This window comes from Fusarium verticillioides, chromosome 9 (genome assembly GCF_000149555.1).
Source record: "Fusarium verticillioides 7600 chromosome 9, whole genome shotgun sequence".
NCBI lineage: Eukaryota > Fungi > Ascomycota > Sordariomycetes > Hypocreales > Nectriaceae > Fusarium > Fusarium verticillioides.
The window spans coordinates 853,446-875,617 of NC_031683.1; the positions used below are offsets into that span (position 1 = coordinate 853,446).

The 22,172-nt window shown below is 48.8% G+C and overlaps 10 protein-coding genes across 12 annotated transcripts; 4 read left to right on the top strand and 6 right to left on the bottom strand.

The window, feature by feature from the left end:
• Positions 1-20: 20 nt before the first annotated feature.
• Positions 21-2,547, bottom strand: FVEG_11249 (sphinganine-1-phosphate aldolase). The gene is made up of 3 exons (XM_018900431.1): positions 2,206-2,547; positions 1,506-2,111; positions 21-1,451 (listed from the first exon to the last, which is right to left on the bottom strand). The coding sequence occupies exons 1-3, from the start codon at positions 2,481-2,483 to the stop codon at positions 461-463; spliced, it is 1,875 nt and encodes a 624-aa protein (XP_018758705.1). The 5' UTR covers positions 2,484-2,547; the 3' UTR covers positions 21-460.
• A 678-nt stretch (positions 2,548-3,225) lies between these two features.
• On the bottom strand, positions 3,226-5,195 carry FVEG_11250 (hypothetical protein). Of its 2 annotated transcripts, XM_018900432.1 has the most exons (3): positions 4,406-5,195; positions 3,928-4,355; positions 3,226-3,874 (listed from the first exon to the last, which is right to left on the bottom strand). In XM_018900432.1, the coding sequence occupies exons 1-3, from the start codon at positions 4,701-4,703 to the stop codon at positions 3,638-3,640; spliced, it is 963 nt and encodes a 320-aa protein (XP_018758706.1). In that variant the 5' UTR covers positions 4,704-5,195; the 3' UTR covers positions 3,226-3,637. The 2 variants fall into 2 exon arrangements, with proteins under 2 accessions (XP_018758706.1, XP_018758707.1); XM_018900433.1 differs by having other exon boundaries at positions 3,870-4,355.
• A 200-nt stretch (positions 5,196-5,395) lies between these two features.
• FVEG_11251 (hypothetical protein) lies at positions 5,396-7,556 on the bottom strand. Its single transcript, XM_018900434.1, has one exon. It carries the CDS (start codon positions 6,797-6,799, stop codon positions 5,798-5,800), a length of 1,002 nt encoding a protein of 333 aa, XP_018758708.1. The 5' UTR covers positions 6,800-7,556; the 3' UTR covers positions 5,396-5,797.
• Positions 7,424-8,893, top strand: FVEG_11252 (proteasome subunit alpha type-2). Its single transcript, XM_018900435.1, has 5 exons — positions 7,424-7,620; positions 7,678-7,697; positions 7,786-7,836; positions 7,888-8,487; positions 8,538-8,893. The coding sequence occupies exons 1-5, from the start codon at positions 7,577-7,579 to the stop codon at positions 8,654-8,656; spliced, it is 834 nt and encodes a 277-aa protein (XP_018758709.1). The 5' UTR covers positions 7,424-7,576; the 3' UTR covers positions 8,657-8,893.
• FVEG_11253 (hypothetical protein) lies at positions 8,698-10,348 on the bottom strand. 2 transcript variants are annotated; one of them, XM_018900437.1, is made up of 4 exons: positions 10,112-10,348; positions 9,663-10,061; positions 9,255-9,606; positions 8,698-9,204 (listed from the first exon to the last, which is right to left on the bottom strand). In XM_018900437.1, exons 2-4 carry the CDS (start codon positions 9,853-9,855, stop codon positions 8,748-8,750), a joined length of 1,002 nt encoding a protein of 333 aa, XP_018758711.1. In that variant the 5' UTR covers positions 9,856-10,061; positions 10,112-10,348; the 3' UTR covers positions 8,698-8,747. The 2 variants fall into 2 exon arrangements, with proteins under 2 accessions (XP_018758711.1, XP_018758710.1); XM_018900436.1 differs by having other exon boundaries at positions 9,663-10,348.
• A 104-nt stretch (positions 10,349-10,452) lies between these two features.
• On the top strand, positions 10,453-15,895 carry FVEG_11254 (hypothetical protein). Its single transcript, XM_018900438.1, has 6 exons — positions 10,453-10,989; positions 11,043-11,071; positions 11,124-11,172; positions 11,226-11,475; positions 11,522-13,990; positions 14,038-15,895. Exons 1-6 carry the CDS (start codon positions 10,555-10,557, stop codon positions 15,312-15,314), a joined length of 4,509 nt encoding a protein of 1,502 aa, XP_018758712.1. The 5' UTR covers positions 10,453-10,554; the 3' UTR covers positions 15,315-15,895.
• Positions 15,308-16,836, bottom strand: FVEG_16986 (hypothetical protein). Its single transcript, XM_018906223.1, has 3 exons — positions 16,563-16,836; positions 16,409-16,514; positions 15,308-16,356 (listed from the first exon to the last, which is right to left on the bottom strand). The coding sequence occupies exons 1-3, from the start codon at positions 16,700-16,702 to the stop codon at positions 15,850-15,852; spliced, it is 753 nt and encodes a 250-aa protein (XP_018758713.1). The 5' UTR covers positions 16,703-16,836; the 3' UTR covers positions 15,308-15,849.
• Positions 16,837-17,409: 573 nt separating this feature from the next.
• Positions 17,410-19,109, top strand: FVEG_11257 (hypothetical protein). Its single transcript, XM_018900439.1, has 2 exons — positions 17,410-18,067; positions 18,129-19,109. The coding sequence occupies exons 1-2, from the start codon at positions 17,736-17,738 to the stop codon at positions 18,880-18,882; spliced, it is 1,086 nt and encodes a 361-aa protein (XP_018758714.1). The 5' UTR covers positions 17,410-17,735; the 3' UTR covers positions 18,883-19,109.
• Positions 19,110-19,218: 109 nt separating this feature from the next.
• Positions 19,219-21,314, top strand: FVEG_11258 (PTH2 family peptidyl-tRNA hydrolase). The gene is made up of 2 exons (XM_018900440.1): positions 19,219-19,632; positions 19,694-21,314. The coding sequence occupies exons 1-2, from the start codon at positions 19,284-19,286 to the stop codon at positions 20,008-20,010; spliced, it is 666 nt and encodes a 221-aa protein (XP_018758715.1). The 5' UTR covers positions 19,219-19,283; the 3' UTR covers positions 20,011-21,314.
• Positions 20,082-22,063, bottom strand: FVEG_11259 (hypothetical protein). Its single transcript, XM_018900441.1, has 2 exons — positions 21,234-22,063; positions 20,082-21,186 (listed from the first exon to the last, which is right to left on the bottom strand). Exons 1-2 carry the CDS (start codon positions 21,918-21,920, stop codon positions 20,215-20,217), a joined length of 1,659 nt encoding a protein of 552 aa, XP_018758716.1. The 5' UTR covers positions 21,921-22,063; the 3' UTR covers positions 20,082-20,214.
• Positions 22,064-22,172: the final 109 nt, after the last annotated feature.

Sequence of the window (22,172 nt, forward strand, 5' to 3'; positions counted from 1 at the left end):
TCAAGATCGAGCTATAGACATTGGTCAACTCATGTATCTCTTACTAGAGATGAAAATGTAAAAGTTGCGGTCTAATAAACTATCACTATCTTACAGTCAAAACCCAAAAACACGTTACGCAAGCTAGGAACAGGTCTAGTCAGGAACATATTGGCATATTCATCCAAGCCTTCTCCAACAGGCTGAGACTTATTAGAATGACATCAGGGCTCGTCAGCAGCCTAGCAATATGAGTGGCAGTCCTCAAAGTACTTGAAATGGGTTCATTTGAGCCTAGTAAGAACATGCGGGAGTAACAACTATTCCTTCAGAGTTCCAAAACAGTATGGGCGAAACCCAAGAACAGCAAAAACAACAAATATGCTAGACGACGTCCTATCAGATGCTAACGCCTACGCCCACAGTAAGATATGCTCTCACCTATAGCCATTGCACAGTTTCCATTCCCACTCCCAAACATTTACGCCTTGTACAAGATATCTAAGAATCCACTCGCCAGATCAACAACAACACCTTTGTTGGGCAGTGAGCCAGCAACACCGTACAGGGCTGAGGAATCACCCATAGCCTTGCCATGGGCACCCTTGCCTTCAACAAGACGAACACGCTCCTTCTCACGCTCCTCTTCGACAACAGCCTCAAGGTCAGCGATGAGGTTCTCCCAGACCTTCGAGATGGGCAGGGTAACGGCAACGTGGATAGCAGGAGGGTCCTGAAGAGAGTTGAGGTGCCATCCCTTGGCACTCATAGCATCAGCAATATCGTAGATGTTCAGGTTGCGGGATGTAAAGGCAACGACCGAAACAAGAGGTCTGCCGATAAGCTCAAGCTCGCCGCTCAATGGCGAAGACTGAATGGCCTCGGCGATCTTCTTGGCGGTTCCCACGATCTTGGTGCAAGCGTCAATGTATCCGGCCTCACCGATAGTCATCAAACTAGCCCAGCAACCAGCGATGAGAGCACCGGGACGAGAACCAGCAATACCGGGAGAAGCGTAGACACCGCCAGACCAATCAGGGCAAACAAAGTACTGGTACTTTCGAAGCTCGGCGGTGCGGTACAGGACAGTCGAGTTACCCTTGGGAGCGAAACCATACTTGTGAGTGTCACAGCTGATACTGCTAACACCCTTGAGTCTGAAATCAAAGAGCTGAGACTCGAAACCGGCGCGTTCAAGGAAGGGAACCAAGAAGGAACCGAGACAGCAGTCGACGTGGAGCCAGAGCTTCTTTCGCTGAGCAAGCTTGGACAGAGCAACAATGTCATCCATAATACCGTGGGGAAAATTGGGTGCTGAGCCGACAAGCATAACAGTGTTGGGGTTGATCAGACGCGAAACAGCCTTGATATCGACCTGGTATTCAGGAGCAGGGCAAGCAACGAGGTGAATCTTGTAACCGAAGTACTGAGCAGCCTTGCGGAAGGCAGTGTGGCCAGTATCGGGAAGAATCCTATCACGGCTGGTCAGTCTTATTGGTCAATGGCAACCCTGCAGCTTCACTTACATCTCAGGCTCTGTAATTCCACGTTCGTTGTAGGCTTGTTGGCGAGCAGCCAGACAAGCAGAAAGAATACTGTCAGTTCCTCCACTGGTAGAAGCACCCGCAGCACCAGGAGGAGCATGGAAGATGCTCAGGACCATGCTCACAACCTCGGCCTCCATCTTGCGCACACCAGGGAAGACATCAGGATGGATGGGATTGGCAACAGTGAACTTGCCAAAAGCCTCAGTCTGGAGCTGCATCAGCTCATCCTCTCCGTGATAGACAGCGCCAGAGACATATCCATCCTCCCAGCGGGTGTGATCCATGTTGGCGAGGTTCTCAAGCTCGGCGCGAACGGTATCGATAGGGAGGCCATCTTTTGGCAAGGAGAGGTAGCGAATCTGGTCTTTGGGAACTAGCTTGTCGGATAGCTTGACCAGAGATTCCTGGACCTGCTGCTGAACCTTGTTTCGCACGCCTGGAGCTCGGAGGAAGTAACCGTAAAGAATGCGACGAATGTTGACGTAGAGCTCGACAACGGAACCGACGATTCCGCGACCTCGGAGCTGCCAGAATGCGCGACGACCCCATCGCCAGACAAAGAGGAACAAGAGAATATTGCGTAATCTACATCGTAAGGAGACACGATTAGTATTAGATACATCAATTGATAGGCCGTGGTGGGCTTGTGGGCTTGTACAGAAGTGGTATCGTGACTTACAGATCGAGGTTCAATAAAGGCCAAGAAATATTGTGTCTTCCACGGGCAACATTCTCAATACCACCACGCAAACCCAGGGGAAGACGGGACAGGGCCCCAATGTGAGCTTGAGAAGTCATGATTAATTTAGTAGTTTCCAAAGAAAAGCAAGAGATGAGAAACGATAAAGAATGACAAAAAATCCGGGGAAATTTTGGAGAAGAATTGGCCGTGTTATAAACACGAGCTCGAAGACAGAGCTTGACGTCGTTTATCTCCAAACCAATATCGCGGGGCATAGCCAGTACTTGGATATTTTTTTAGCGCCATCTCAGCACCCGTCACATGCTTGGCGGGGACGCGGGCTCCGCGGGAACCCTTACCGTTAGCCTTTAGCCCCTAAATTTATAGCGCTTGAACCCTTTCAAGGCGTCCGACTCTCCACTGAAACGGATCGTGGGCCGAAGGATCCCTGTCGACGCCGTAATTGTACATGAGCAGTCGCAGTTGGAAGCGATTGTCTCGTTCACAAAGTCAATTGTTTGTGATCAACTACCTTTTTTGGGCTATAACCCCGCTGCGAGATACGGCTCTTCGAGTCTGGAGATTTCGCATTCGGTCGGCAGAGTGGAATATTTGGCCCGGATCGTGGGGCGAGGGTTTCATCAAGAGCTTTGATACTCGAGATACAAAGTCTATTCGGGATCCGATTCTCGATACTGCATGGATATTCATGTCTAGCTCGGATAACTACCTAATGAAAGAGCTTCAACTGCCGGTGGACGATACCCCGCGGGTTCCTATGGTTATCATCCAGTCAAGCGACGAATGAAACAAAGCAGACTTACACTCACACTCGCACTCGCACTCGGTACTATTTCCCTCATGAAGCATATCTTGTAAACTGGTTGATCTGTGTTCCTTTGAGTGAGGCTGATGAGAACTTACCCTTGTAGATCCCACTGAAGAGGTCCCAGCTTTAAGGTGATTCAACTGCGGCACGTTCTAGAATCAGAACATAAACTCTCTAACCAAGCTTGTCGTCATACCATTCGAATTAGACGAGATGAGACTTGATAGATTATTACTTCAAGGTTCCCAATCCTGACCTCGGAAAGCAGCATACGTTTAGTGCTTTTGCTATACAAAGTATATTCACCATCTATCTCATCACAGTTTCTCCAGATCGCAGTTTGACTTCAAAGGGAAATGATGGTGAATTTTGTAATGAGATAAAAGGTCAACCGTAAGACCTCAAGACTAAAAGCTCTCAACATATTGATATCCATGCAGATAAAACATGCCCAGATTCACATAAGCTAAATTCACCAATAGTGACCAACTAACGCCAAGAAAAAAGCCTATGGGCTTTTCCATCTCCAATCCTATAAAAGCCCTCCAAGTCTATCACAAAACGCCCAATGACCTCACTCAAATATCGTGTTCATTATACTCATTGCAGCTTCTTCACGCTGGCATCGCCAAACTTGTTCTTCAGCTGTTGTAGGTAGAAATGCGATTGCTTGTCACATGATGTCGGGCCTGTAACTGTGCAGTCGACCAAGAGGGTGACAAAGTCCCCGTCACGGTACGCATTGCCTTCCTTATTGCGGCCGTAAGAGGCAAACGTGCGCTGGGGGATGAGCGCAAGCTTGGAGAGAATGGTAGGGTGCCATTGGACAATATGTTCCTTTACGAGGTTAGGTCACGTTTCCCGGCAGATGAACTCAGGATAAAACTTACAAGCGCATGTCGCTCGGCTTTTTGGAAGTTGTAGCTCTGATACAGAGGGTCCATCCATGTCTCGATAAAGAACTTGGCCCATTCGCCATTCTTGAGGATGTAACTGTTAGTTACCAGCCCTACTTCGTCTTGGCTGATGACAAGGCCTGCATCTTCACCCTTGAGGTGAGAGAATGTCTTGATGATGCTGTCTGGCGGCACTACAGACCAGTCCTTAATCATTAGGCTTTCTAGTTTCGCCGGATTCACCACCTGCTCCTCTAGCTTCTTGTCGAGCTCCATAATGTAAGCGTTCTGATCGAGGTACCAGACATAAGTGGCATCGGGGTATTTTGACAGCGCATGGCGCATCGCGATAATCTTGGCCCATGATCGTGGGGATTTGCCAGTATCATAGTCAGATACTCGTACAATCATGGCTTCATATCCTATAGCATGTCAGCCTCCTCCATAAACAAGCCTTCCGAAGCTGCCTTACCGTTTCTTGACGCATATTGCTCTCGGTTGTGTCGAATCGATTCTAAATAGGCTTCGTTGTACTGTGTAGTGTCCAAGACAGTCACAACGACAGCGGGGGGATTGCCTGACGGAACATGCTCGCGGTACGGCGTTTCGCCTTTTAGTCCAAAGAGGAAAAATATAAATCCAATAGCTCCGAGGAGAAGTAAAAGCGCTGTTCTTTTGCGGATCCGGCGCAGAATTGGCGGTATTTGCGACGAGCGCTGCTTGAAAGGTGGTGGGTTGGAGTTCTTGCGAGGGGGGTATGCGAAGTGCATCTTGGGCGATTGCTCAATCGAACCACGTCGGATATAGTATAATATAATTCGCGAATGAGGTCAGAATAGCCTCCTGGACTTGGAAGCAGTTAAAGCAACCCCGTGGGCTAGGCGTTTGTAGATCGTCCGTTTCGCGAAGGGAGAACAGGTTCTTGTGTAACTGCCAGAGCGGGCAGCCGTTAATACCGAAATCAAAAGAGGAAACGTGATCGCAGCAAGGATCAAAGAAGCGAGCGAGGGCGAACAGTCTGTTCCGCAGCAAATGGAGGAGCTAATCAGGAAGTCATGGTCGGCGCACTTGGTTGATGATAGATGGCTTTTTGGAGCGGCTGAATTTCATGAGGCCCTGGCCCACATCCAATGCTGGGCTACCCTACCCGTATTTCAATGGCAGGGGTCCATTCATTCAGAACACCAAATTCCAACGTCATCTCGGTGTCGGGGCCATAAAAGTCCGACTTATAAGACATGATAAGGTCGAGAAACATGCGCTGACAATACGATGAATTCGTGTTGAGGTGAACTAAATATAAGCTGTCATTTCCCCGATCAGACCACTATTTTAGCCGCAGTGTAGAAGCTAAAGTTTAGTCTTCGTTGCTGATTGTTATCTCGAGATGTTGGAAATGATATATGTATTCTACTTATGAGTAGGGTAAAACGGAATTGACACTGACAAGAGAACACTTAGCATGGTGATGAACGAGACAATAATTGATTATATCGACCACAGTAGAGGTCTTGTTTCTTCGTGATATATAATAATACAGGCATGTATCAACCAACATCCGACAATCTGCTCACTGCTTCTGTACGAGGGTAGTGTACCCAGCAGATGCCTCACACCGTTATGAACGCCCGAAAGCATCACGATGCGTGAATGAAGGTTGATAATCTCATACTGACCAGCGAGCAAAGAGCCAAAACGGTTCTCGCCCAAGGCGCAGCAGAGCGTAAATCTTTGCACACAGACTAGTTGACTTGACAGGGAAGAGCAAGATCTAGGCAACTTAAGAGTGTGCAGATACAAACACGGTGTAAAGCATTGGGGCTGTGGGAACAAAAAACTGCTTGAGAACAAAAGCTTCTTAGCTTCATTGATCTTTCTTACTTCCTTGATTCGGTCCATCGCCGATATCTTCATCTTCGTCGTCGTCTTCACCGACGTCAACAACCCTGTCGCTCACATTCTTGAGCACGCGAGCACTCAGCTTCTGAACAAATTTCCAGATGCCCACAAGGAACGTGAATGCGCCAATGAGTACAAAAATGAGGTTGATGTTCTCGACACGGTTTCGGCCAGTGCCTCCTCTCCTGCCACTACCACCTGCCACGCCGCTGCTTCGGATCTGCCACCAACTGAATGGAGACACAGTAAGCATCGTCTTAAATAGACCGACAATTCCCAGGGAGAAGAAGCCCTTGACGAAGTGCTCAAACCAAGAGGTTGGTAATTGTGGTGGAGGTTGTCTCAAGGCTTCGATATCTGTGACCACGCTTGTGACAGTCTCGCCGATTGTTCCAATTGGGTCGGACCAAAGATCAAAGAGGGGATCTGCAATAAATCCGAGGACAAAAATGCTCAGTATACAGAACCAGACGGTCAAAGCAACCTGCGCCCACTTGCTGCTCAAAACGGAGCCCCAGTGGAGTCGAGAAATGCGATACGTAAACTTGCAAGTCGGGCACTGCCAGTAGTTCCTTGCTTCCATGGGGTTTGCGAGTCTCCAGGCGCTGAGGCATCCTTCATGAACATATTTCTGCGAACCTTTACACTTGCATGGTGATAGCAACCTTCCCAGTTCGGGATCGTCGGAGACGTATGTAGGTCGAGATGAACCTGTAGGAATACCAAACGTTGTTGACTGTTCAGGAAACCTGGGCTCTTCAGTGTCGAGACATATGCGACATGTGCGCGGGCCGTAGCGCCTCTGTCTCGGCGCGCTTCGAGACTCCTGGTTAGACGTAGTATCGGGCTTTGGAGCAGATGCCCATCGCGTTGTAGGCTCCGGTGTCGCTGCACGTGGCTCTGGTTCAGGCTGTCGAGCAGAGTTACCCCCAACCGAGGACCAATCCCAAGTAGGACGAGTCTCCATGATGAATTACGTGAACCTGTGGAAGTAAAGAGAGGTAAGGGCAACAGCAGTAGGTGATAGAATCACAGTAGAAATGTGCTAAAGTCGAGGGCCGTGGAGGCGTTTCAGGCGCAACCTACATGTTTTTGCAAAGCTCAAATGTCAAGGAGAGCAGTAGGAGAGCGGGGGAAACACCTGGCCGCCCGCCAAGATTGTAACGAGGGGGTAAGTCACCCCTGATATGGAGAGGCCAGCTCAGCCTCTTTTTCTTGCGAGAGAAGATGGAGGAAGGAAGCCGAAATAGCCGATACCAAGCTCGCACGAAGAAAGCTGCTTTGTGTGTGGAGTCTCTGGAACTTGGCGCGGTCCGGGAAAAGGATGATCCCGAGAATATCGAGACGAGGATCTAATCTTGGTTGCAGGATGGATGAAGGGAACTGAGGGAGGAATCTTGAGAGTTTGAGTAGAAGTTAGAAAATTGCTTGTATATAAATATTTCCCCAACTGAAAGTCTAATAAGCAGCATCCACGAATGGCACGATATGAGGTTTAAGATCTGGCAACTTGACTCCGTTGACCGGCGATCGGATAATCTGTTGCCCCGCATTCAGAGCTCCCAGCGGTTGAGCTCGACGCGCAGCTGGGCCTGCCTAGAGGCTACAGCTGCTTTGGCCAAACACCAGAGCTCCAGTTGCAGCCTTGCTTGATATCTCCTCGTCAACCCCACGAATCCATAACCGCCCATAATTCAACACTCACTTCTTTCGTAACGATCCCGTCGAAGCAGGAACTTGAGCGATGGCGGACCGATACTCCTTCTCTCTCACAACCTTCTCCCCCAGGTATGTTTCGGTGACGACACTGTTGATATGCGAGCATCATCACTGACAAAGTTATAGCGGAAAGCTGGTGCAGATTGGTACGTAATTGCTGGTGTATCTTTGATATGCTTTGCGTATTGAAGTTTCGTGGCCGAACCATGTTTTAGAACTAACTTGACGAAATAGAGTATGCCCTCAATGCTGTAAACCAGGGTATCACTGCCCTTGGCATCAAAGGTTCGCACTCTCTCTAGCATCTCGAACCGAGCTCTTACTAACCTGCATAAGCCACCAACGGTATCGTTCTTGCCACCGAGAAGAAGTCATCATCCCCTCTGGCCGACCAGAGTTCCCTCTCCAAAATCAGCGACATCACTCCCAACATCGGCATGGTGTACTCTGGCATGGGCCCTGATTATCGAGTATTGGTGGACCGAGCACGCAAGGTTTCGCATAGCGGCTACAAGCGCATCTATAACGAGTACCCCCCTACCAGAATATTGGTGCAGGATGTCGCCCGAGTGATGCAGGAGGCCACGCAATCCGCCGGTGTTCGACCTTATGGTGTGAGTCTGTTGGTTGCTGGTTGGGATGAGGGCATTGAGCCTGAGGAGGAGAGCAAGACTACCGAGGAGAGCGAGGAGAAGAAGGTCAACCGAAAGACTGGGGGCATTCACAAAGGCGGCCCCATGCTGTACCAGGTCGATCCTTCTGGCAGTTACTATCCATGGAAGGCTACAGCCATTGGCAAGAGTGCGACAAAGGCCAAGACATTCTTGGAAAAGCGATACTCGGAGGAGCTCGAGCTTGAGGATGCTATCCACATCGCGCTGTTGACCCTGAAGGACAACATCGAGGGTGAGATGAACGGTGACAGCATCGAGATTGGTAAGTTTTCGGGAAAAGCCGAGAGTGAGAACCTTGTTAACATATTGCAGGTATTGTTGGTGCTCCCGCAGACCATCTTCTGGGACTTGAGGGTGTTGATGGGGCTGTCGGACCCCGTTTCAGAAAGCTGACCCCTCAAGAGATTGAGGATTACCTGACGAGTCTATGATTGCCCTTATGCAAATGATCACAACGAGAAGCATTGTACAATAGAGGGTCATTGGGCTCAGTAGAGCTGGTTCCGATAGAAGAGCAGCTTATTATGAGCTTTGAGATTGCTTTACCTTTTCTGTGACTATGAATGATGATCTGGGGCCAGCCTCAACGGCAACAATTGCACAGCCCTCAGGGGGCTTGAAATCCATCTTTTTCCATGATAAAATTGGATCTTGAACATCTTTCCCAACGCCGATTTGCCCATTGGTGTTACTCCCTATTATGTAGATGCAACCATCAGTCGTAAGAGCAATGGCATGTGATTCTCCAAGTCCGATATCCTGCACGTCTTTGTCTCCATCAACTTCGAAGTAGTTCGGCAACTCGGTGATGTCTTGAAATACGTTGTGTCGTCTGTGTGAGCCAGGGGCTGCCATACCCCAGAGATACAGTCCGCCACTCTCTGTCAAAGCTGCAGCTGTGTATCCCGCTGCTGTAATCTTCTTGATAGGCTCGCCGAGATCACTTAGATCTTGTATCACTCCAGCTTCGTTGGCAGGGCTAGCAATGCGGTCAGTATGGTCTTTCCACGTTTGTTCATGTATACTGACGAGGACTCGTCCACTTCACGGCCGAGGCAGTCTCGGAATCGTGGGTCACCGCAGCTTAGGACGGTCCCGTCCTCGAGAAGAATAACGAAGCCAGCGTCGTAAGCTTTTATCTGGCGGACAGCAGATTTGCAAGGCCAGGAACCGGTATTCTTGTTGGCTTTCCATGCTGCCAAAGACGGATATTGAACAGTGGCGTGATTTGAGGGTGAACAGTCCGATTCCTGAGCAACAAGGACCTTACCATCCCCTGAAATAGCACTTGGAAAGTCGAATAGAAGTCCTTGGCTATCCTCACGGTGAAGAAACTGGCCAGGGGATGACCCAGCGATGGCCCAAGTTGTATCTTGTTGAGCTTCAAAGTGTTAGAAAGTAGTCCACGCCCATGTTATAGTAGAACGAAATACCCACCCACAGTGTAGCTCAGTTCGGAAGCAATTCTTCCAATAGACTTGGCTGTCAATACTTTTGTGAAAGTGAATACATCGTCAGGCTCTTCGTCGGCTGGCGAAGGGTCGAATGTGAGTTGGTTCCACGCATTGAAGCCGGTTGCGTATAGCTCCATGGTTTGATCTGAGGAAGGGGTTCGCACTGGGAGATCCATGACTATCTGTGACTTCAGTATATGTAACGAGTGGCAGAGAAAGTTGGGATATTGATGGTTCGTAAAAGAGCGTCTCTCGTTTGGCAGTGGCAGGTTGAGGGTTAAGTTGCGATGAAAGCCTGTGGTCACTCAAGATGAATATCGTCACTTCATCACGGGGAGGCCACTTTAGACTAAAATGGGTGAAGGACGCCGTGGAAGTAGTACTGATTGCCATGAGCCTGGAAAGAATGTTGAATAGAAGAAGGAGTCTTACTTTTCATGGCTTTCTTGCAATTACATTATGTTCTTGGTGCCTGTTCAACGTGGCAGTGAGAATGAACAGTGCTAATCTTACCCCTGCGTTGACAGAATACAGAGCACTCCAGTGCTAGAACATCCAATTGCTAACAGTTTAATCAGGGAAGCAGATATAAAAATACAAGGAGAAATATGCAATTATGTAGGAAAATAAAAATTGTTATTCTACTTGACTTTCTAGCAGTGATTTCGGAGTGACGGGAGGTTGTTATCTCCTGATTCAGGTCGGCAGTGCCAGATGCACAATTGCTAATCTGCGCAGTCAGTCTCTCCCTCTCCACCCTCTCGAGTGTGAATCAGTGCTTCCTACACCAACAATTCTCGGTGGGCCTCCCACCATCTCTCCTCGTTATACTTCTCTTTCTTTGATAGACCTTTTTTTTATCCTTTTCCCTTCTTATGCTGCTGAAAGCGAAGCACTACCCGCAAACCTTCCTTCGTTCTTTGGCTTTCCACCAGTCACTCTCCTACGTGAAGACAGCTTCACCAAAGTGCACCAGAATACCCCAACACTTGGCTCGCCCAAGACTTCAACATTGCTATTCAGTACTCCCCCATGATGAGAAAATGATGGAAGTCGATGAAGAGCAGTCTCCCAACAGCGGGAGTGCAGACTCCTCGCGGCCGGAGAGTCCTGCTACCGCCTCGACACCATCACCAATGATCGAGGTCGAAGAAAAAATTACCATTCTCCCCACAGACAAGGCCCTGAATGGCAAGCAAAAGGCTTCAAACAAGTCCAAAGATGTTCCTCGAGTCCCGGACATCATCAAGCCTCGTGCCTACCAGCGAGAGATGCTCGAGCAGAGCCTGAGGAGGAACGTCATTGTTGCGGTAAGCACCTTCAGGCATCGTTATTTCAAAGCATATCGTCTAACAGTTGCCAGATGGATACGGGAAGCGGAAAGACTCAAGTGTATGTTCATAGCGGAGTGTTCCGGGAGTGAGACGCTGACTGAACACTACAGCGCCGTTCTTCGCATTCAAGCGGAAATCGACAGATGTTCACCTAGCAAGGTTCGTGGACCAATGAATAAATCGATGGCAGGTCACTGACTACCTATGTAAAGCTTGTATGGTTCTTGGGTAAGACCGTTGGCCTCGTTGAGCAACAGTATAATGTCATCAAAGGACAAATGCCATCGGTGCCCATGAGACTGCTTACGGGGCAGCTCAACATCGATGCATGGTCGCCAGGGGTTTGGCCCCAAATTCTCGAGGGCACTCGCATCATCGTATCTACATTCTCCATCTTGCGTGATGCTCTTGACCACGCCTTTGTCACAATGGACATGCTCGCTTTAATAGTAGTTGACGAAGGTAAGTGGCTGTTCGCCTTATAATCACTCTTGTTAACCAGTGGCAGTCCATAATTGCGTCAAGAACAACCCTGGGCGGATGATCATGATGAACTTCTACCATCGACACAAGAACGCGGGTATGCCAGTACCAGCCATACTTGGCTTGACTGCCAGTCCTATTATCTCATCAGATCTTAAGGAGATCGAGAAACTAGAGAATACGATGGACGCTGTCTGTGTCACTCCGACCATTCATCGGGAGCAACTGCTAAAGCATATCAACAAGCCTCACCTCGTTCGCTCACTCTACAATGTTACGAAGATCCCTCCCCGTACGCCACTAATGCAACAACTGCAATCAGAATACTTGAATATGGATATTGCAAAGGATCCTGAGGTTCTTAAGTTAAAGGCTCTTGTCGCTGATGATGAAAAGAAGCGGGAAAAGTTAATGAACCTGGTTATGAAGCATGACACGTTCTCGCAACAGCAAATCAAGGGCCTCTGGAACAAGAGCAGAGAAATCCTTGCCGAACTTGGCAGCTGGGCAGCAGACTATTACATTTCACAGATGATCAAGAACTTCCTTGTCAGAATCGACGGGAACATCACTTTCACCGATGCATGGTCCAACGAGGACAGGACCTATCTTGCAGGACACTTGCGCCGAATCAACATCGGTGTCATTGACAACTCGCCACCAACCGAGCAAACCGTGTCGCACAAAACTAGCCGCCTGATCCATGAGCTTCTTGAGGCCAAGGACGATGCAGTTGGAATCATTTTTGTCAAGGAACGAACTGCAGCGCATACGCTTTGCAAGCTTCTTAACAACTACCCCCCTATCCGAGACCGTTACAAAGTCGGTGCAATAGTCGGGGCTTCGAGCTACGGACTCCAGAAACAAAAGGTCTATGAGTACCCCATTGATACTGACAAAGTACTCGAGGATTTTAGATCAGGGGCTATCGATCTCCTGGTGGCTACCAGTGTTCTAGAAGAAGGCATTGATATTCCCGCATGCAACCTAGTTGTGTCCTTCGACGAGATCGCTACCCTCAAGTCATTTATCCAGCGCCGTGGACGAGCTCGCATGCCGGAATCCAAGATGATAGCCTTACTAAGCTCAAGTGCAGACACCCGCGCCTGGGAAGACCTGGAAATAGGCATGAAGGAACGTTATGAAGATGACCAGCGAGAGTTGGATCGATTGAATAAACAGGCATGGGCTGAGGATATTGATTCTACCTACTATATCGTGAGGAGCACAGGAGCACGGCTCGACCTCCACAATGCTCGACAACACTTGGATCGCTTTTGCAGGGTTGTTTTTCGCTCGGATTATATCACCCAGCTCCCTGAATACGTCTTCCACAAAGAAGAGACTCCATACGGTGGACCGATCTTGAGAGCTACGGTCACTTTGCCCGGAGGGTTACCGCTGGATCTTCGCACGTTCAAAAGTGCTTGCGGATGGAAGTCTGAACGCAATGCTATCAGAGATGCCGCTTTTCAGGCATACGTCGCTTTGTACGAAGCTGGGCTGGTCACAGATAACCTTGCCCCCATCAATGCTAAGTCAGAGAAGGTGGAAGAAAAAATAGACCTGATACCGGAGCCCCTATTCGACCCCTGGATCCAGATCGCCCAACGCTGGAAGTCGGATTGTGACAAGCAAGCCTACTTGTTCCATTTTACCGATGACGAGTTTGAACGCCCTTGTCCATTTTACGTCATTTTACCTGCTCTAATTGACTTGCCTCGAAATATCACGTTATATCCTGGCAATGGCCTTGAGTGGTCTATTGTATGCTGTTCGGTCGACGATATACCCGATGAGGTATCTTCAAACGATCCTGACATAACTTCGGCTCTCTTGGCGATGAACTTTCAGTACCGCTGGACGGTCGAAGATCGCGAGCATGTCATCAAGATGTCCTTGGAGAGTACATCCATCTTCCCTCCCCCTCACGTCACCCGGGATTGCATGGCTGCATATCCCTTCCGCGGAGCAGGGGAAGAACAGGCCAAGAAGCACAGAGTTCTTGTGCGGGACCAACTTAACAAGCCGTTTCACTACGTCCGCACGATTCCGTCAAAACCTGGAAAGGGCGATGTGCAACACCCATTCTATCAGTATGATGACGCAGAAGAGCATGAGGAGTATCTGGTTCTGGAAACATGGGGTGCCCGAAACGATTTACTTCATGTTTTAAAAGATGTTCAGCCCAAGTCAAGCACTAAGCCGTACGAATATGTGCTTCCCATTTCTCAAGCCCGTGTTGATAAGGTCGGAAGACGAGTCGTCAAGTGCGGTCTGTTCATTCCGCATATCATACATGAGCTAGAGGTGCATCTTATTGCTTCTGAATTATTGTCTACACTTCTGAAGCCAATTGGCATCGAGAATTTGCAGTTGGTGCTCGAGGCCATAAGCTCACCTAGTGCTTGTGAGCCTATTGACTACCAGAGACTTGAACTTTTGGGCGATTCGATTTTGAAGTTTTGCGCCGTCACTCAGGCTTATTCTGAGCGTAAGTAGCCCCCCTTGTTATGGAGTTCGATGCACTAACTGTCACAGACCCGACCTGGCCCGAAGGCCTTCTCAACCATTTCAAAGATCGACTCGTATCCAACGCACGTCTCCAACGAGTGTGTCTTGAGAAAGGTCTCTCAAAGTTCATTCTTTCCAAGAGTTTCACCGCCTTGAGATGGAGGCCGCTCTATCTTGACGACGTTCACAAAGAAAAGTTTCCCCCTCGACCCGCACCAACTCGAGGATCAAAGACCTTGGCGGATGTTGTAGAGGCACTTATCGGTGCCTCTTATCAAGACGGAGGGATGACAAAGGCCCTTAAATGCATTTCAGTCTTTTTGGGCGACAATTGCAACTGGCATCAAGAGGGTGTGGCTAGAGACATTCTCTTTGCTGCAGCTCCTAGTGACGTCAAGCTTCCCAGTATCCTTGAACCCCTGGAAGACCTGGTCAAGTATACGTTCAAGAAGAAGTCTCTGCTGATCGAAGCAGTTACTCATGCTTCATATGCTACAACCATGCAGGAAAGATCCTACGAGCAGCTCGAGTTTCTGGGGGATGCTGTCCTGGATTATATCGTTGTCACCAAAATGTTTCAGCACGATCCACCAATTTCCACTGGTCGCCTTCATATGATCAAAACGGCCATTGTTAATGGAGAGTTCCTTTCATTTGTGAATCTAATCAACTCTATCCAACGAGAAGACTTGGAAGTTGACACCAACGGTAAACTTGAAACCAAAACTACAGCACTTCCACTTTGGAAGTTCGTGAGGTTTAATTCTTCCGAAATGGCAAATGCCATGGTAAAAACGGAAGAGAGATTCGAGTCCATGCGAGAGGAACTTACCACGGCTTTGTGGAGTGATGGGCACGAACCCAGCGGTGATGGCCCATACCCTTGGGTACTCCTCGCACGCCTTCAGCCCCCCAAGTTTTATTCGGATATGTTTGAAGCTATTCTCGGTGCCGTATGGGTCGACTCTGGGTCGATTGAAGAATGCACGCGTGTTCTTGAAAGATTTCAGGTAATGAAATATCTGGAGTTTGTTTTGAAGAACGACATACACGTTCAGCATCCCAAAGAGCAACTCTCCAAGTTCGCTTTTGCAACGAAAATGAAATACACCACAACCGAGATCAAAGAGCCCGAGCCTCAATGGAGTTGTGAACTCACAATTGGAGAGCGTTTGGTAGCAGAAGTTGAAGGTTCTCTCAACAAAGTTGAAGCTATGGCCAAAGCTGCGGAGCAGGCGATTCGACTTTTGACAGGAGAGATGAATGCAGTCAATCAGCAACAAGATGCCATGGACACCTCGTAGGATGGGGATAAGGAACGCGCCTCGCTGAGAGATGATCTTGCACAGAAACAGGACGAGGTCTCAGCCGATACTTTGCCAGAGAATGAGTCCATCGCTTATCCAATTGAAGGCACCCTAAACCGGCAATCCGGAGGACAAGGATCCGGTCGTTCTTTCAAAGAGAGAGAACAAGACGAAGTCGTTGATTGAGTCACCCAAGAACGAGAGACCGAAGCATTTGGCCGCCCACCCAAAGGAAGCGGGTTTAGCTCGTGGACCCATAGAGGAAGATTTGATCGATTTCTCGGAGGATGAGATGTCAGTCGACCACCCAAAGGAAGTAAATTTAGGCTATCATTTCATGGAGGAGGATTTGATTGAGTTCTCAGACGATGAGACGTTGGACGACCATCCAAGTAAAAAGACACCAGATGATGTTTCAGAAGATCCCGAGATTTTGAGGCAAGAGGATTCTGGAACTCATTTGGAGAAGGTAGATCAAGAAGGATAAGACTAGACATTGCTTGCAGATACCTAGATAGATACCCTAGCTCGTCTATACTTGCTTTCCAAGTTCTTCTAAGATCGTGTTTACTGTCCACTCAAATGTCTTCTCAATATCTCCATCAGCACTCACATCACTCTGTACCTTGATACCCTCCTTATCCAAAACATCCGTCTTGAACTTGCCCTCTACATCACCATCCTCGAACATCCAAGCGTGCTCCTCTACATAGTTAGGCCATACGATCTTATCAACGTAACCAGGAGGGTCTGCCCAGAAGCCCTCCAGGGTGACATATCCGTCTCTGGCTTCTCTTCTCTTCTTAGCCTTCTCGTATGTTGTGCGTAAGAAGAGTTTAATGTCCAGGTTGGGCTTTATAGCAGCCATGGAAGGGGAGTAGAGAAGAAAGCCATCGAGGAGACACAGGCGGAGATTTTTGCGGAGGGGGTGGTCTGGGCCTAGAGCGGCATCGACTTTGGTTCGTTGAGCGGCGATGCTGGCTTCTGATACTGGGCACTTGCCCACGGAGTTTTGATCTTCTTTGGAATCAAGGGTAGGCTGAAAGGATAAAGTCAGACATAAAGATCATGAGTAAAGGTGTGTGGCTTACAGGAAAGGCAGCGTGTTGGCGGATATAAGCGAGGGACTCATCCATGGCCGGGATGTCGAGGGCCTCAGCACAGTCCCAATCTAAGAGACCATCTTTGGTGGGTAGCCTATAGAAGTTAGACGCAGCTCATGTCAAAACATCGTTTTTATCGTACTCATTTTCAGGTCTATAAAAGTCATCCTCATGAAGAATGAAAGTATTGGGGAAAATGTCTCGCAGTAGCCGTGCGAGAGTGGTTTTCCCACTCGAGGAGCACCCCGAGATGCCGACTATGAGGGCCTTGTTTGCGGTCATGATGCCAAGATATCAGCAGTTGATATACATATGTTGTGTAATGTTGGACTGGTCGTGAGTTTGACGTCGGCAAAGTGCGGGAGGATCACAAGGCACGCACGCACGCGCGCATACCATACCAATGCAGGGGAGGGTTTGATAGTGGCGCTCAGCCGCTAATGATGGAAATACAGGGGTTATTATCAGACTTTGATCTACGAGACAAGGTTCAACGGACTTGGCATCATTCTCAAAACATAAACTATTGAATTTATCGTCTTGTTAGTGAAGTAGACTAAGTCCAAAACTCCTGATATTTTAGATCAGGAGTAAAACAGTCACGCGACGGCTGTTGCAATAGCCTCGCACAATCACAACCCAAGATCGCCATTGTCTTTCCCCGTCGAGTCTAGCGGAAGATGTTGCAAGAGACGAACCACAGCCGTGAGACATAGCATTGGGTCAACCGATTTGCTGAGAGAACATGAACGTACGGCGATTAAATAAACATGTCTCTACGTGCGACAACAGTTTACTATCATTGGTAGCGTCTACATTCCCTTGCCGGATATGCCAAGAGCTGCACTGTAATTTCCTGCAATTAGACTTAGGCTTAGATTTAGACTTGATTTTTGTCCGCCATCAAAGGGGGGAAGTTTGAAGCAAGGGAGAATGTATTTGTGTAAGTCGATGCCAACAAAAAGAGATGTCTATTTCGCTTCTGTTCTTCATGATATCGACCCTCTCTAGCCTCTGCCTGTCCATGCCCCCTCTGCTCATGTTTGCTTCTCCCCCCTTCTCGCCTCTAATCCCAGCTCGCATTCTCCCCAAGCGTGCCAAGTCCGCCATCATGCACTTATAATTCGATTCCGAGTCATATACCAATATTTCACCAAATCGAATTGGTTATCTTGCCCAATAATTTGCAGCCGACACATACCAGACGCCTCTCCCGTGTGCTCTCCCTTGAAGGAACATTTCCCCTTTATATAGCAATACCCAGATGTATCAAGCATGGGACAGCATTCCCGGCTAACTACTGCCCCAAGCAACAATGTTGAAACCTTCAAGCTCCTCCTTCATGGAGAAGACTCTGCCCCTGAGGAATAGGGTGGCAGACAAGATCGAGTGGGTGAAACTTCGTACGCCAAAGGTTGTCAAATCGAGAGCATTTCGAAGAGCGGCGACAATTACATCCGCTGTATTCTTTGCTCTCACATTCATTATTGTTTTGGCAAAATTGACGAATGCGGGTTTCTTTATACCAAAACTTGTCAGCCATATCTCGAGATATCCCACATGCCAGAGCAAGGGGATCAATGGAACGAGGGACATATGGGAAGCTTCACAGAAGAAGTACGAGAACCTGAGGGACGATAAGTTTACGTACGTTTCTGAATCTCTTTCCAGTCTCACGAACAGAATGCTAACATTGACCGTGCTCCAGAATTGCTATGCAGACGTATCGTCGACCGAAGGAACTCGAAGAAACGCTCAGCATCATCCTGAGCGAGGAAGTCCCCTCACTTCTCGAAATAGTTGTCGTCTGGAACGACCTCGAAAACTATCCCCCGGATGACTACGTTTCAAAACACGGAGTCCCCGTCCGATTCCGAAAGTCGAAACGCAACAGCCTCAACGAAAAGCTCTGGCCTGATCCCGACTACAAGACACAAGCGATTCTGCTCTCAGATGACGATGTCTACTATCACCCGAACGATCTCGAGTTCGTCTTCCAGACATGGCGCAAGTTTGGCAGGAATCGAATGGTCGGTGCTCTCGCTCGATGCACGCCTGTCGATACGTTTGGATACCACAAGTACACGTTCTGCTCCAGCAGATGGGGAGAGGATGACTATAACATGATTCTGACCAATCTCGCTTTCTCACATGTCTCATTCCTCGACTATTACTCATCTAACGACACGATCATGACACAGATCAGAGAGTATGTCGACGAGGGCTTCAACTGCGAGGATCTTGCCATGAACTACGTCCATGGACTTCTCACAGGCGAGGGGCCCCTTCTCATCAACGGACATGAGAAATATGTCAACTTTGTTCCTAAAGTTGGGATCAGTATGAAGAAGGGTCATATGGAGGCCCGAAGTGCCTGTCTCAACAACTTTTCCAAGATGTTTGGATGTCACCCCTTGGTCGACGAGACCGGATACATCCAACGAGGTGTGTTGGTAATGTGAGAGATTTCAGAAATAACATATTGTTTTGAGCGGTTTGAGTCGTAACGAAGCGAGTCTCGTGTGAATAGTGTATAACAAGACGGGACAAGGACCAGATAGTTGGTTGAACAGTTAACTAAGGTAGGCAGAGTCATAGACGGCTGCGCCGGGAGCATTGTATCGTGGTAATTATCAATTTAACGAATAAATTGGAAAATTCAAACGACAGATAAGAAAGTCAAGCAATGAAACAACCTGAAAACATGATCTTGGTTGGACTTTAAAACGCCCATGGAATCGGTTTTCAACGATTCTCGATGCTGCCCCACGTGATGTAACCAACGTCAACCTAGAGCACTTAGATCCATCACCAAAACCAAAAACAGCATCACAGCCTCAAATCTTGCTCCTCACCCCCAACCATGGCGATGAACCCAGGCGAGCAAACAGGAGTAATCATCTCCACGGCCGTCGTTGCCCTCCTCACCGGTTACGCTTTCGGTATCTATACTATCCGAGGCTACCTCATCCCACCCTCGCTGTTCGAGGAGCGCCGGCGCAACATACACGATCCCGTCGAGAGTGACGAAAGCGATATCGACGAGGATGACACTGTTCTCGACCACGCCCCCAACTGGGCCAATGGCGCTGACGCCGATAAGAGGCAGGGTTTGAAGAATGCTGAGAAGGAGAAGGAGCCCGTTATTAAGGACAATGGAGAGGAGTGCAAGCTTATTCTTGTTGTGCGAACAGACCTGGGCATGACAAAGGGTATGTTACCGCGCTTACAATTGAAACCCTTTATGCAGGGTGCTAACAGGATGCGTTGTAGGCAAAATCGCTGCTCAATGCTCCCACGCTACCCTCGCATGCTACAAGACGCTCTCCCGTGCCCCCGCCGACTCTCCCCTGTCCAAGATCCTTAAGCGCTGGGAACGTCTCGGCCAGGCCAAGATCGCCGTGCAAGTCAAGAGCCAGGACGAGATGCTCGAGCTTCGACGCAAGGCCCGATCTCTGGGTATCACAGCTGAGGTTATCCAGGATGCTGGCCGAACACAGATTGAGGCTGGTAGCATGACAGTGCTGGGCATTGGACCTGCCCCTAGAAGCCTTGTTGACCAGGTCACCGGTGGACTTAAGTTGCTGTAAATGGTGAGAGACTCGAAAAATAATAAAAAAGATTTTGGGGATACGCAAAGGCACGCACGGGATTACGAATTGGGTCGGATATGTAAAAGTACTGCACTATAGATGTACACATGGGAATTCGATAGATGAGCCCGCATTTTTCACTGGAAAGAAGCATGTTTTCTGTGATAAAGGGTATTATTCGCATTTGTACATCCAAGTCTATTACTCCTTTTTCGCAAATCTCGCCAACGCCGGTCCCAGATCCGCTTCCGCCTCGATCTGCTTCTTGTCCTTCTTGGCCTGCTGCTCCTTCCAGATCTCGTCCACTTGCAATCTCTTGTCGTCGATGATGTTCTTCTTTCGCTGCTTGCGCAGATACTTCTTGAGCGCACCATTCTTGCCTCTTGCTCGCTTGCGGATCTCCTCTGCGATATCTGTGGCTGGTGTGTCGAGATCCTTCTCTGCGCGGCGCTGCTTGTCGGATCGCAGATCCAAATTTCCGATGTAGTTGGGGTCGAGGGCGATCATGTCGGGCTGAAGCTTGTTCAGCAGACCCTTGACTTCGGATTCTTGTCGTTGCTTGGCGGTCTCGAAGGGGTTGACTTCCAGTGCGTCGTAGTTGGCCTCACCAGCGCCAGGGACGATGATGGAAGAAAAGCCTGAATCGTGACCGAGGCCGAGAACATCTTCGAAAGGGCACCAGCGTACGCGCTCAATGCGCTTGCCCTCACCACCCCAGGCCATGTAAGGACTTTGGACCTTTTCTTGAACAGGGGCATTCTTGTCGAAAAGGCCCTTCCAAATTGTTGTCTGAGTACCCCAGCCAACAGCTGTCAAGCCAGTATCTGAAATTGCCAGCGAAGAAGCAGGCTGGCGTGTGAAGTAGTTGTTGACCTCTCGGAACATTCTCAGATCCCAGACTGCCATCTTCTGATCCTGACCTGCTGACACCATGTATCGACCTTCACGGTCAATGGCCAAGTCTCGTACAGGTCCTCGATGCGCTAACAATTTGACAAGAGGATCCTGAGTGTTGGGCGACCATAGTGTGACTGTTCCGTTCTGGTGGCCGACATGCAGAATAGCGTTCCAGGGGTTCTGCTTGAGGGAACACGGTTGACCTAATCGGGTGGGAATTTCGGCGACTAATTGACCTGTTGATGTGTCCTGGTATTTGAGGAAACCGACAGAGCCCTGGCATTGTCAGTTGTGCATTAGTGAATAGGAAAGGTGAAGCTCACGATTGTTGCTAATAGGTAGTGGTATGGTAGAAACTCCATATGAGACACCTCCTGGTGTTTCCTCAAAGTATGCAGTTCCACACCATTGTGATCGTAGATATAAACGTACTTCTTTTGCGCCACAGCAAAGTACTGGTTGTTGTGTAGCCACTTGATATCCCTCACGGTCTCACCCAGCTGCAATTCGCAACCAAGCTTACCCTCTCGCCAGTCCATCGTCGCAACATGACCCTTTCGACCACCGAGCAATAGGTCCCGCCCATTCCTCGAGTAGTCGAAGTGATATGGTCCCAGGTCGTCCAACTTGAGTTCGAATCGCTTTTGCGCAGTCCCCACAGCAATATCCGAAGTAATATCGTCTTGTCGGACTTTGTATGTTCGTTCGAGCTCGTCCTCAGCTTCGAGAAAGCCAGATGTGTTTTCGAGCAGAATCTCGGCGTCTTTGGCTTTCAGCGCAGCATCCTGGTACTTGCCCTCAAGGCGCTTCATGTTGCTTCGAAGCTTCTTGTCCTTGATGGCCTTGATGTTGACCTTCTTCCCTCGACCGTAGGCTTTGTGTGCTTCTCGGATTCGACGAGCACGTTCTCGCTCCTGACGAGGAACAAGTTCTGTTCTGGCGCCTTGAACGGCGAGTGCGCCATTGTCGCGCACCTTTGAAGTGGGCGCATCAACTGTGTCGACCTCCATATTTTTGTATTGTCAACGCGCTCAACTGGAAGAAGGGCAACTTTGAATTGGATGGCAGATGGATTGGCATACAACTTTCCTTATCGACAAAAAAATTCACCGCTTATCGTGCTGAGTCTATTGGATACAATGCTCCACTCTTTGTTGACAGAATAAACGATCCTCCAAGTACTTGGTTCAATGGATGCAAAGTGAAGCTCACGGGCTTAAAATATCATGTACATAAAGGATTATTGAACTCGTATTAATTTC